Source organism: Callithrix jacchus, chromosome 4 (assembly GCF_049354715.1).
Source record: "Callithrix jacchus isolate 240 chromosome 4, calJac240_pri, whole genome shotgun sequence".
In the NCBI taxonomy this organism is placed as follows: domain Eukaryota; kingdom Metazoa; phylum Chordata; class Mammalia; order Primates; family Cebidae; genus Callithrix; species Callithrix jacchus.
The window spans coordinates 96656337-96671117 of record NC_133505.1 but is presented as its reverse complement, the minus strand read 5'-3'; the positions used below and the strand labels follow the sequence as shown (position 1 = coordinate 96671117).

The following is a 14781-nucleotide window of genomic DNA, read 5'->3' as shown; positions in this document are numbered from 1 at the left end:
CAAACGGACTAAATAGAGTTCAACAGTTAGTTTAAAACTAAAACTTGTGCTGATAGTACAATATAGGCAATGCTGCCCATTTTGGGGACAAGATTGATCTAGTTTCAGAGGACCATAATTGCTTTAAAGTCTGAGCCTATTTTCTCAAGTCCTGAAAATGGAGATGTAAAAATTTGATTTTCAAGACGACTGTTGATGATTCATTTACCAATCTAAAGCAACAGTGCCCTGCACTCGTAATCCATAACTTGAGATGAATACGCCAAATTATGTCTCTTAATCATCTCCTCCATATAAAGTTGTAACACCAAAATATTAACTTCTGTTCATGAGCACTCAACCTCCACAGTTATTCATGTTGCATAAGCTGATTCGCTCTTTTAGAATCTCTCATAGTGTCAGGGACGAGCTCAAAGTAACAGGTGCAACTGCTTCGTTCCATATCCCACACTGAGGAAAATACATTTCGTAAGCTGTCTTAAAGAAACAGGTCAACTTAGTTTAGGGCTGAAACTTAAAGGTAAGCTTCGTCACAAAAACACATTTCAATACCATCTTGCCTGTCTGCAGGCAGCTAAAAGGAGACGCAGTGAGGCCAAAACATATTTCACGCAGCAGAGACGAAACCCCATCTTTCATCTTTCCCGCTGGTCCTTAAAGGACCAACCGTACTGATTTTCCGTCACGTTCCGCGCCACTTCCGCTCGCGCACTTTAATTACGTTAGGCATCAGCTCTCGCGTTATCATCCGGTTGCTGAGGCCCTGTAATAAAGGTCTCGCGAAATTTGTTCTAGAGGTCCAAGCTTGCTTCTTAGCTTACTCTACCCCACCCCCAACGTGTCCCTCCTTTACTTTCCAAGTCAAAAAAATTTCCCCTCCCATCTCCTCCCCCAGAGTTTACGGCCCGCTTCCTGTTTCCGATTTCAGCCCGGAACCGGAAGTATAGTGGGCGGGGCCCGGCAGCGGAAAACGCAGCGGAGCCAGAGCCGGGACACGGCTGTGGCCGCTGCCCCTACACCCGCCACGGACCGACGGGTGGTAGGAGTGCGCGGCTCCAGGCTGAAGGTCGGTCCGGAGGCGGGTGGGCGCGGGTCTCACCCGGACTGTCCGGGCGGCACCGTTCCCGGGCCACCCGGGCGCCGCGAGGGATCATGTCTACAGCCTCAGCCGCCTCCTCCTCCTCCTCGTCTTCGGCCGGTGAGATGATCGAAGCCCCTTCTCAGGTCCTCAACTTTGAAGAGATAGACTACAAGGAAATCGAGGTGGAAGAGGTGAGCGAGGCCCGGCATGTAGACGCCGGTCCCGGCCCGCCCCGACCCCTCCTCTGCCTGTGCCCCAGAGGTCCTGGCTTTGAAGGTGTCTCCCCGACCCCTCTAATTCGCTGGACCCTAGTGGGTCCACCCGGGAGACCCCACATCCCTCAGTGACGCGGGAGTAGGAGTTACTCTCTGAGCTCAACTGTTCGGGAGTAGCTTTTTTTCCCTCACTTGGGCACTCTTGATTTTGGATTTGATATCCCGGTGATAAACAGGAGAATGAACTGGTGAGATATTGTGGTCCACCAGTTCTCGTATCTGTAAGTAGTAGTTTCAGCGAAGATCGTAGCCGTTCTGGAGTTTCAGTTCGCTGGCCGTAATGTTCTGAATGGTCAAAGATTGTATGATGTTCGACTTCTACCTCAATGCCTGGCATGTAGGGGATGCTCAATAAATGCTTCTTAAATTAATAGATCGTCAAGTCTAATAAAGTGTTTCCCTTGGCACCGAATGGTTCTCAATTTCTCCGATTTAAATGCTCGGCTTCCAGTTGGGTTAATGTAGGTAAATTTCACCATAAGTAACATAGACTGGTCTACGATCAAAATATGTTTCAAGTAGCATACTCTGAAGAGAACGAATGATTACAGTGACAATCAGAATATTAACATTAGACTAGAAATCGCTATCAGAAAACCCATATCCTCTTTATTCTGCAGTAATTTATTTTAGAACCTGTTATTTCAATGTGACTTTAAAGCATTGCTTCTTTTCAAATTAACAGAGAGGTAATTGGGTTCTAATGACTATCAAATTTAGAAAAGTAAAAACTGCGTATATATATTTTAAAGACACTCTAGAATTTGTTAAAAACTTCGGTTTAAAATATCAGCTCTTACCTTTTATTTGCCTTTTTAAAAAATTTTTAAGCACTTTGCGTTTTATATACCATGAAAAACCTAGTGAAATATTATAGATTGTCAACAAGTTGTGTCTACTTTAAAATTATAAAATTATTTTTAAGTATCAGCAAGTTCAAAGTAGTAAGATAACGTTCAACAAATAAATTTTTTTTCCTGTGCATGTTTTGGAAGAGTAGTGGATTACTGGATTATATGTATTTTTATCACATAAAGTAACTTTAAAGATTCATTGAGAACATCCTTATTTTACAAGATAATATGATGGGAAGAGCAAGGTGTTTGGAGTTAGAGGAAAGTTCAGTGTATCAGATACGCCATTTATTAGCTGTGTGATTTGGGGCAAGTTTCCCAACCCCTTTAAATTTTAGTTTACTGTAAGAAAGAGATAATAAATTCTGTTTGATTTTATCTGCATAACACATCATAGTCTTAGACATTATATGCAAAACACCTACCACAGGGCCTGACACATATTAGGAAACCTAGTTCCAGAGAGGAAATGTGACCTGCTTTAAGGTCAAATAGCTAAAAGAAGACCTGAAAAAAGGGAGAAATGTTTTTAGTGTATTTTTTTTTGCGTTAAGGCTATGATAAATTCCTTTTCCAGAAGTGGATAGTTGATCCAGCTTTCATGGCTAATATTCTTTTTTAAGAATAAAAATTCAGTGAGTCAGTATACAAGAATTGCAGTTTTTAAATAAGTGTTTGCGTCTGCTCTGTGGTGAATTGCTTGCTGTGCTTGTAGACTACAAATTGTTATATAATAATAACTTGTGCTTTATGGTCTACTAAATGCTTTCACAAACATTTCATTTGGTTCTTAAAACCTTAGTTTCTGTTTGCTACTTTTTAAGGCTTTTTGCATTCTTGATTCACGGAAAAACAAGTTCTAAGGAGGTAGTTATCATTTTGATGCTTTTCCCTAAAGCTGTTTCACTTCTTGTTAGGTTTGTGTGTTTCCAAGACCCTTCTCTCAGTTTAAATAATGTTTCAACCTTTGTGTGTATGTGGGGGTGTGTGTGTATGTAGGACATTTCTAAGGAGTAGGTTTTTGTTTATAGATGAAAATTTTTTTCTAATGGTAGTCAGTTATTTGGGTTTTTTGTTTTATTCCTTTTCATTTTTAATACTCTGTTCATTTTTGCATAGAAGGTTGAATTTAGACATTTCTGATATTGAAAGCATTACATAATTTCCATCATCTTCATTTGCACATATTAAAGCAATGTTATACAATCCAGGGTGAACCATGGACCCTTATTAGCTCTTTGTCAACTTAGATTACACTTCCAGTAAAATTGTGAGTAAAATAACAGAGGAAGATAGTCAGAAACAAAAACTATTTTATGTTGCTTTCAGTATTTTATGTTGTATAAGAATATTACCTTCTAAATTAAGAAAATCATATTTTGTATTTCTCAATATAATTGAATTGTATTATATCAATATAACTAGAAAGTTAAAAAAAAAACTCAATCACAGGCTGAATATGCAGTCCTTTAATTGATACATATTTCTAAGACATCAGCTGATCTTGCATTTCTAATATTGTAACTCAGTAGTATTCGTTGGCACTTCTTAGATTCAATTCTGCTGTCAAATTAGGTAAGGTCTCAGCCTCAGAAATCTGCTTAGGTACTTTTTTAAAGTCATTTAGTTTTTACTATCTAGATCTGGCTATAGAGAGTGTTGGAATAAAAGAATGTACATCCAGGATGGGTTGCAAAGTGTTATACAGGGTGGTATAATGGAAAGTGTTCTGGACTGAAAATTAGAAAATTTAGATGCTGTACGGATTCGGCTATAATATGTTTTTGTAACTTTGATGAAAAGTACCACATTTTTCTGGGCCTGTGGTTACCTATGTAAAATGAGGGATTGAACAAGATCATTTAAGGTCCTTTCCAGTTCTAAAATGAAAACACATTCATTGTTTCCAGTATTTAACTGTTTTCTAAAGTAAGCTTAAGTTCTTTAAAGGTAGTTATCATAGTCTCCTATAGCATTTAGTTGGTGACCAACTAATCCCGGGTTGACAGGACAAATGATATCCCAGTTTACAGATATTGACAAGGAGTCATCCAGTTTGACTTGCCAGAAGCCACATGCCTAAGTAAATGGTAAAGCTGAGAACTGAATTTGAGATTTCTCACTTGTGAGTCAGTTGCCCTTTCCACTGGATTTATAATGTCACTGCAGTTCTGTCTGAAGTACTCTATAACCACACCTAATATGGGAAAGGGGAAACAAAATACTGATTTCCTTTTTAGTGTAGTTGGTTCTGAGCATTTAATGAACATTCTCATCTATACCTAATACTCTGAGGTACTATAAGAGATAGATAGGGCCTGGCATGGTGGCTCACACCAGTAATCCCAGCACTTTGGAGTGCCAGTGTGGGCAGATCACTTGATGTCAGGAGTTCAAGACCAGCCTGGCCAACACAGAGAAACCCTAAAACACTACTAAAAATGCAAAGATTAGCTGGGTGTGGTGGCACACACCTGTAATCCCAGCTACTCGGGTGGCTGAGGCATGAGGTCATTTGAACACAGGAGCTAAAGATTGCAGTGAGCTGAGATCATGCCACTACACTCTAGCCTAGACAGCAGAGTGAGACTGTCTCAAAAAAAAAAAAAAAGAATCCTAGGATTATCTCCTTAAAATGTCTTAGTATGAGACTGGAGTAACACAGAACAGTTAACTATAGAGACTGGAGTAACACAGAACAGTTAACTATAGACCACAAATTTAAAACTGAATATAGTGTAAATTGAACACTTAAGCCATAATATGAAAATAGAGTTAATCACAGAAGGTTCCATTGAGTAGGGACAAGTTTTAAACTAGGTTTTGAATAAAGTGACCATCATGGGTTGGGAAAGTCACTAAGATGAATTTTGTTTGCAGTTGTTCCTCTGCCTAAAGTGCTGTTTCCCTAGAACTTCAGATGACTGACTCCTCACAATCAAGTCCCACCTCAAATGTTATTAATTAGAGAAGCATTCCCTGAGCAACATAGATCTTTGTCATTTCTATTATCTTTCATGGTACTTACCAGTAACTGAAATTGTGTCTCTCCTTCAGCAAAATGTAAGGTGCCTTATTCACTTTTGTAACCTTAATGCCTAGAACCTAGAAGTTTCTCTGTATTTGTTCAATGAATACATGAAATTATCACAGCATAATCATGAGAATTAAATGCCCATTTTGTTCTCCTATATTTCATGTGATTAAACAGGAGCTAAGTTATGTGATTTGGTTAAGGCAGCCCATTAGAAATGAGATGTGAGTCTTATTTTAATGTTGATTCCATTATAATTAGCAGATACTTTTGTTTAGCAGGGATAAAAGATGCTGTAAGTAAGCCATGTATGGTAGGTCTTTACTACAGAGTGCTAAAAAGACCCTATTTACAATGGTTGCTTTTGAAAAGGGAGACTCATGAGGCTGACCTCAACTATAGTGTAGGAACAAGGCTACAGTATTGGACACATACAATTACTGCAGCATTTATATATATTTTTCAGCTTTGTTAAGGAAATGCACAAAGGTTTTCTTTTAAAAGCTAAAATATACTACAATAGAACTTCAAGAGTTATGTATATTTTGTAGGATTAGGTTATAAATATATGGGAAATGGGTATTAGAGAAAAACCTAATTTATAGGGGTCTAAACAAACTGAGTACGTAGATTTGTTAGTCACTGTTTAATTATGGATACCCAAAATAATCAATACATTCTTTCATGTGAAACTTAGTGACCACTGATTTCAGTAGAAATCTGGAATTTCTATAGTTAAGAGGTAGCTACAGAAATAATTTTTGTATTATGTGTGTGTAGCTTAAAAGATAATATGAGCATATTATTTGAAATAAAAGCCTAGTAAATGGGTGAGATATATTGTGGCAGGTACTAAAAGACTGCATGAAAAATTCAGAAGAAAGTTTGAATAATCAAAGCTTTTCTTTTATGTTATCAAATTCATCTTGTCAGCAGATAGCAGTTCTACTCTGCCACAGTTTATTAATAGATATCAAAGTTCTGACATCCTTGGAGGCTCCAAGTCCTAACTAATAAATGTATGATCGATGCTTGTTCTGTCATCTTCCGAATTTCTGGCCAGACAATGGCTGCATTGCCAGGGGTCCATTCAGATAGTTCATAAAACAGGGCCAAACGAAACTGACAGCTATAGTCACTGAACTAAAAATAACATGAATTGGGAACAATTGAAAGAGTTATTTAATAATAAATTAAGAGCACAAAGGCATCCATCCTTTTTCATTTAGTTAAGTTGGGATTGTGTTAGGTTTTTTTTTTTAACCTGTCACGTCTGAAGGAATAGAGTTATCTTACATCATAAAGAAATTAATTTTTAAAGGAATTACTTTCTTTAAAAATAACACACATACACACAAAACCTAATTTTGGTTTTTGTGCCTTTCAGTAATAATTGCATGGAAATATTCTATATGCCATCTCATATTCTTCTTTATTTTTTATTAAGTAATTAAATTTAAATCTACTTAATTGTATGAGACTGAAATTGTAGACTCAAAACAAAGAGGATTCAACCATAAGGGGAGAAATGTTTATCATAAAGTAATTAATCAAAAACATTTTGATTTAGAAAACATTCATAAATTTAGAAGGAAATATTTCGAAAGTCCTTTTAGCATTCCTCTGTTTTTTATAGATAAAGGATTGTGAAGAATATCTGAAATATTGATTTGAAGGTCACCATCTTAGTTGGATGTGTATAATTGGGGAGTTATTTGTAACTTGATATGTTCTCTTTTTTACTCTTTTGATGAAAGTTCAGCTTTGGGGAAAAAATAGTCAATTAAAACAATGTTGGGCCAGGTGCAGTGGCTCACACCTGTAATCCCAACACTTTGGGAGGCCAAGATGAGAGATTGTATGAGACTAGGAATTTGAGACCAGTCTGGGCAACATAGTATGACCCTGTCTCTATAAAAAAAATTTAAAAATTAAAAACCTTAATATTAATTACAGTGTGTCAAATATGCTATATTATTCAGAAAAGAATACAATCCAAAAAGCATGTTTGATTTGTGAGTAGTGTGGACTAGAAATTTGATAGTAAATAAAAAGTGGCTTTCTTTCTTTGTTTTATAACTTGAATATTAAGTTTTTTCATTGTTTACCTCAGTTGCCAGTATGTCTCAAGAGTAGTCATGTATGCACTTTTTCTATTGATCTACCATATGTCAAGAAAAACATCAAGTTTGCTTTCTGTAGTTTGTAACATTGGAGATAATGTACATCATCTCCTTATGTGTTGTTAGGCTTGACCTTTGGAGTCCAGTCATTATTATGACACATCTATCTGAGCTTCACTATTTTATGTTCCTGATGAATACAATAAGTAAATTTGTTACCAAGATATTTGTATTTGAAACATTTTCTTAAGTATATGTGATAGAGTTTTTAAATCTGTACACATGTAAGATTTTCCCCAGTCAGTGGAGTGCTGTTTTACATAGCCTGAGAGAGCTAAATTGCAGACAGTAATGAAATTTCTTAACCAGCGTGTCCTGTTAGAGCCGGTATCCACATTTTTTTGTTTCGTTTTGTCTGTCTCCCACTGGTAAAACAAAACATTCTCTATTTTGTATACTCATGGTTTTCAGTGTGTATGTATTAAATAGATGTTTTTCAGTAATGGGAGATGAAAGAGTGATTAGCAAAGCTTAAGTTGTGGTTCCATACTATCAATTGATCATGGCTCAAGTTGCAGTTAAGTACGTTCTAAATAAAACCTTTCTAAAATCTGAGGATTGACTTAAGTAAAATGAGATATCTGTAAATCTACTTAACTAAAGTCAGGTAAACTACAGTATGCACAAGTGAGAGACAGATAATGGAGTCAGTATTTGACATATTGAACTTAAGAAGCTTGTAGGACCCCTGAGTCTCAAAGGCAGTTTTAAATATATCTTGAGCTTGAGCAAAATACCTGGATGGGAGGGATTTGAGAGTATGGAGCCATAAGATTAGAGAACAGATTCAGAAAGAAAAGGGCCAAGGACAGAACCCTGGAAAGTATCAGCAACTAAGGTTTGGACAGAGGAAGAAACAATCAGTGAAAGAAGCTAAAATAGAACTCTTTCTTAAGCAGAGACAGACAGAGAAGCGATTGTTGACAGCCATCTTTGGAGACTACCATAAGCCCTTTATACACAAGCCTTCTATTAACCCACCTTCACTCTTTTTTCTTAAAGGAGATTAGGGCTTTTTAAAACCCCCTTCTAAACAGCTAAAAATCTGATTTGAATATAATCTTTTGAAAAGTTGATTGTTGTTAGTTGTGTCATTCTTGCTTCCTTTGAGTAGCATTTTTCTCTGTACCAGGCACTGGACCAAGTCCTGTGTGTATCTGGCAGGCCTCTGTTTTGTTGGCACCATGAAACATATCTGAAAGCTGACTCTAATTTACTAATTCCATAATCCTTGAATAGGTAACTTAAGTTCTTGGAGCCTTGGTTTTCTTCTAAGGTGGGAATTAAAACTCCTATATATTCATGGGTTTATGGTGAAACTCAAACTCCATCATATTTGTAAGAAAGAGCTTTACAAGTTGTAATATATTGTTAAATATAAGGTTGCATTATCGTTATACAGATAATAAAATTGCATTTCTTTAAAACATTAATTCTTGAAGAAAGGGATGAGAAGTAAGTTGGAATGCCCTGGGAAGCTTTTTTCAAACTACATAGCACCTTCTGCCACCTCTAATTCCCATTCAGACTTGCTCTCTTAGAGAGCTAATAGCAGAGTAGGGGACGGAGAGCAAAATATAGCATGAAACAACTCTACCAGTTGTATATATCATCTAATTATTTTATCTTCTACTCTTATGGATATATGCTTATACTCTTTTTTTGTTTAAAGCTCAAAACTCCTGTCTCTGGCCAGGAGCAGTGGCTCATGCCTGTAATCCCAGTACTTTGGGAGGCCAGTGTGGGCAGATCTCTTGAGCTCAGGAGTTCAAGACCAGCCTGGGCAACATGGCAAAATCCCGTCTCTACTAAAAATACAAAAATTATCTGGGTATGGTGGTGCATGCCTGTAATCCCAGCTACTTTTGCATGAATTGAGGCAGGAGAATTGCTTGTAACAGAGAGGCGGAGGCTGCAGTGAGCCTAGATCACGCCACTGCACTCCAGCGTGAGTAGCAGAGTGAGACCCTGTCTCAAAAAAAAACCTCCTGTCTCTATTTCTTGTTTTTGAAAAGTTCAGAAATGTAACTGTTTTTCTATAACTGCAATTATAAGTCATTCCTCTTTTCAACTCAGTAGAGAAAAGCATTTAATCTTGCCACAAGGATAATTTCAATGTAAAACTTACCTCTTTTAAGTATGTTTTTACTCAGAAAATTCAAGATTAATTCAGTTACTTCAAATTCAGTTATTTCAAAATTCAGTCTTCCCTCATAAGGATTTTCCTTTTTTCTTTCTCCTGCCCAAGATGACATCTGGGTGCTGTGGAAAACTTCCATAAATAGTATCGACAGCAAGGGAGGGCTCTCTGGTCTGTGTGATGGCTTCCACTGAAATGTCTTGCCTTATTATGTTGTTAATGGATTGGCCTAATGCAGTGGTTTTCACACATTGAAACTACCTGGAGGGCTTGGTAAAACATGGATTGTTTGGCCTTACCATCAGACTCAGTAATTCTGGGTTGCAGCCTGAGAATTTATATCTTAAAAATTTCCAGGTGATGTTGATGCTTCTCCTGAACCAGAGACCACACTTTTAGAGCCACTGGCATATGCCTTCGCTGTCCTTATATCTGCTTTCCTCCTGGAACATCGTTTCCTTTTGGCTTCTCTGACCCTCTCATACTTTTCCTGCTACAATATTGACCGTTACTTCCTATTTCTTGCCCATTCCTTCTCTTTTCTAGTGATCGAAATGTTGAACTACTTCAAAGCTCAGTTCCTAGACCCCAGTATCTCCGTATTATTTTTGGTTACCTCTTCCACCTGATTGACTAGAAAAACTGACTACATGCTGCTGACTCCCAAATTTGTATATCTCTTTGCCTGATTTGTCCATAGATCCTCTCACTCAAGTTTCTACCTTCTTACCAGATATCTCCTCTTGGATATCCAATAGGCTTCTTAAACTTCATTTGACTAAAACCAAACTGAGTTATGGGAAGAAAAAAAAAATCCATCATTCTTATCCCTCAATAAACTGTTGTCTAGTCTAGGTGTTTTTCTTGATTCATTTCTTTTCCTCTCTACCTGTCCTGCCTGCATGCAGACCATCAGCAAACCCTATTGACTCTACCTCTAAAACATATCCCAGATCTGCCCAGTTTCTACACTACCATTGTCCTTGCCCTTGCAACTGTTATTGCTTCTTTGGGCTGCTATAGTGGCTTCCTAATAGATCTCTATTTTTATATTCTGACTTTCCTACAATTCTTTAAGAGCAGTAATGATTTTGTTTAATGTAAATCACATAACATCCTTACTTCCTTGAATGGTTCTAGTTCCTTCGTGTTACACATAGACTGAATTTCAAACTCCTTTTCATGTTAGGAGAACAAGGATTTTGATTTGGTTTGTTCACTACTGTATCTTCAGTGCCTAGAATAGCGCATAGCCCTTAGATGGGGCTCACATATTAGAGTGAATAAGAGAGTGAGATTTTCCTTTTCCCTTAAGGCATAATTTTATATTAGTTGTTTCTTCTCCCTGATCTTTTGTTTGGTACCTTGTGTCATCCAAATATCAGATTAGTAATCTCTTTATATGGCCTGGAGCTGCCACTAGTCTCTTGGTCTTAGCATCCTGTTTTGTTGGTGTTCTGTGTTGCTTTTTTTTGACAGAGTCTCGCTCTATATCCCCCAGGCTGGAGTGCAGTGGCGCAATCTCGGCTCACTGTAGCCTTCACCTCCCAGATTCAAGCGATTCTCTGCGTCGGCCTCCTGAGTAGCTGGGACTATAGGCACCCGCCACCACACCCAGCTAATTTTTGTATTTTTATTAGAAACGGGATTTCACCATATTGGCCAGGTTGGTCTCAAAACTCTTGACCTTGTGATCTGCCTGCCTCAGCCTCCCAAAAGGCTGGGATTACAGGCATGAGCCACCACGCCCAGTTGGCATTTTTTTAAAGTCTGATTTTTTTCTTACTCATCTTTTGTTTGTATAGCGATTGTCTTTTCTCGTTCTACCCTCCCTCCACATACACTAGAAAGTACATTTGTGCAGATCAGAGCCTTTGTCTTACTTCTTTCTGTATTTCTGATGTCCCAAACAGTAGCTGGATATAGTAGGTGCTAAAGAAATAGTGGTTTAAGGAGTAAAGAAATGAAGTTTATCATTCTTTCAGCATCAGAGCTTACTTGCTTCCCTTGAAGGCAGAAGACCTGACCCATTTCTCCCTGCTTGCTGACCAGGCCTTCCCCTTGGCTTTGATTAATCCTCTGAAACCCAGCTGTGTTCTTCATTAAGTATTTAAGCAAGCTACCATTCCATAACCTCTGATGTAGGTCCCAACACTGCCCTATATAGCAGCCTCCTTCCTGCAGTCAGAAAAATCCTTCATTCTCAGTTACCTTGCTTTTTGCTTCACAACAGTTTTTCTGTATCCCTTACCTGTTCTACTGGGGCTGAGGGAACCCAGGATAGGGCCTTCCTTGGTCTGTCTTCCTTGCCACAGTCCTTACTCCTTTGAAGTTTCTGGTGTTTGCAGAGCACATTTTGTGACAGGGATTTCTTAGGGATCTAAGTGAGGAGTGAGGGGTATGAGTCTTTTTGCTCTTGAATCCCTACCCTAACCCTATCCTGAAAAGGGGGAGGGAGGAGTTCATTAGCCTTCATCATAGACTCTTACCTTTCGCTCTCTTCAGCTGGTAAATGTTTAAAAGTTTTTAAGTACTATTATTTTAATCTTAAATTTCTTCTCTACCTCACTTTCATTCCATGGAGGCAGGGGTCCATTCTTTATACTTTTTCTTCTCATCACCTTTATGCTATTTTTAAAAATGCGAAGTCATTTTTGATACACAGAAACTTAGTTCCTTAAGTATTGTCTGTGCTTATAATCTCATTCCTTTGAATTCACAGCAGTTATTATTTCTATCATATATTTCAGTTCAGTACAACCTTGGATATCCTAAACTTTATTTTAATTTTAGATCCTGTCTTTATACTGTGCATGTGAAATATCTTATGGCCCTAATAACAGTGGAGGCTTCTTGAGCCCATGTGCTCATCTTACAGGAATGAGCCTGCTTTATATTTCAGGGTGTTCTAGAAAATTGCTTTCTTGAGTAAAAAGGAGAAAGTTTATCATGTCCTCATTTGGTCCCATTTTCTTCCCATGGTTTTAAGTCGAAAGCTCAGAATCATCTCTACTCTCATCACTAGGTGGCACTTGTGAATCACAAATAGTCGAATTTTTATGACAAACCTGTGATTCACAAATATAGATGATGTTTGGAATCCCTGCATGGACATTCCTCAGAATAGAAAAATGAAACAAGGGGATTCCTAGCATCAGTTGCTGTGATGTATTTATATAATACATGGTTGAAGAATAAATTACTTCATGATCATATATTATTTAATAGTAATATTAATAGATAGTATGGTCTCTATGCATATCTTAGACTAATGTTGACACTAAGTTGAAATTTTTTTAGGACCTGCTTGCTATATTCATCTTAGTTTATTGTGAGAGAAATGAGTACTACAGGTCAGGTGCAGTGGCTCATGCCTCTGATCCCAGTACTTTGGAAGGCTGAGGCAGGGGGATTACTTGAGTCCAGGGATTCAGGACCAGCTGGGCAATATAGTGGGGTCCCATCTCTACCCTCCCCCCCCAAAAAAAGAATAAAAAGAAATGAGTACTGCAGCCCTTTTTACTGATTCATATCCAATTCCAAGCACTAACTGTTCTTTGAAGTATTTGAGGAAATACCTGATTTTAACTTACAAACCCTATAGATTTTTCAAAACAGAAAACGTCAGCACCTCCATTTTACTGTTGAGAAAACAGAAACTCAAACTTGTCTACCATTAAGAGCTAATAGGTAGACAGAGCCCTACATTCAAACTCAAGTCTGTTGGATTTCAGAGTCTGGGTGTGGTCTTTCATTTATTCTAATGGCATCAGGTAGCCAATATCTTCTATTCACAATAAAGTAACTGAATGGCAAGTACAAAATGTCTGATGAGAGTTGTGAAGAAGAGCGAGAACCTGAATCACAGAACACTGAGTGCCCAGGGCAAGGAGAAGTAAAATGGAAAGACAATAAAAGAAAGACTAGCTACTAGAGATGTTGGCCTACTTTGCAATTTTGCCTAGAGGCAGCCCCATTTCCTTTAAGTCAGTGATGAACAGAAGCTGAATATAGACTATGTTCATTATTACGCGCTCTAGGCTTCAAATCCTGGCTTCTCTGAATATTTTCTGACCATCTGATCTTGGGTAAGTTACAACCATGTGATGCCATTTGCCTCCCTTTTAAATAGAAGAGAATTAAATGTGTTAATGCATGAAAAGCACATAGAATAGTTCCAGGTACATAGTAAACATTCAATAAATGTTAACCATTTGAGTGGCTTTAGATCTTGAACAATATGATAAATGTTCATTCTGCCTTAAGTGATTCATGTAGTGGAATTTAAGCTATGGCTAGAGTGGCCATACACATCCCAGTTTACAACTACTGTCCTAATATTGTTATTAATGCCCCCTTTTTACTCTTCAGAGTGCCCGCAGTTAGATAATAAATCGTCTGATCAACCTAGCTATAGTCAGCTTTGTTATAGAAGGGTTTTGTGCCAAGAATTTGTTCCTGTAAGTTTAAAGTGAAAGTTTCTCCAAGGGAAGATAATAACTTCTACTTTCCACATAGGGCTTTATATGTGTTACAGATTAGGATTGTTAACATTCTAGTGTTAGACTACCTGGCCTCAGACTGCACTTTTAACACTTGTTAGCTATATAGCCTTGGGCAAGGTAGTTTACTTCTTTAAAGCTAGGCATTTCAACTATAAAGTGAGGATAGCATTAGTACCTGCCTTGAAGGCCTGTGTAAATAAGGTAATGTATGTAAAGCATTAGTTAAGTGCCTGCTTAACAGATGCAGATTTTTCGATAAAGAAAAAGGCCTTGATACAAAGTGCTTAGGTTCATTGGAAGTTGAGAGATTGAAGTAGATGGTACTTAACTAAGGTCCTTTTACAAAGATAAAATCTATCACAAATCAAAAAGATTGTAATAGCATGGAGAAAATTTTTAAAATCAGGATTAGATGGGCATGTAATATAAAAAATCAAATGGTTCTTCAAAAATTCTTCGTAAAAAAGACTTTAGTCCCCCATACCTCCTCCAGTCTAATTTTCTGCTTCCCAGAGACAACTTTGAGCTCACTCCTTTGTTTATTTTTGGTGCCTCCAGGCCAGATGATTTTATTCTAACAAGTTTCAAAAGCTGTTTTTGTATTCTTCAATTTTTTTTATATTGTGGAAAATTTCAAACATTTGTAAAAATAGGACAACATGAGAGAGCAATGAATCCACACAGTACTCATCAGTTGTCTTCAACAGTA

General features: G+C 37.6%; 1 protein-coding gene across 2 annotated transcripts in view; it reads left to right on the top strand.

The window, feature by feature from the left end:
- The first annotated feature begins 943 nt into the window (after window positions 1–943).
- Window positions 944–14781, top strand: part of MAP3K7 (mitogen-activated protein kinase kinase kinase 7) — a 76708-nt gene continuing 62870 nt past the window's right edge. For both annotated transcript variants that reach the window (XM_035296351.3, XM_035296350.3), the window contains exon 1: window positions 944–1272. In XM_035296351.3, coding sequence (XP_035152242.1) covers window positions 1153–1272 — 120 coding nt within the window. In that variant the 5' untranslated portion in view covers window positions 944–1152. The remainder of the gene's footprint in view (window positions 1273–14781) is intronic.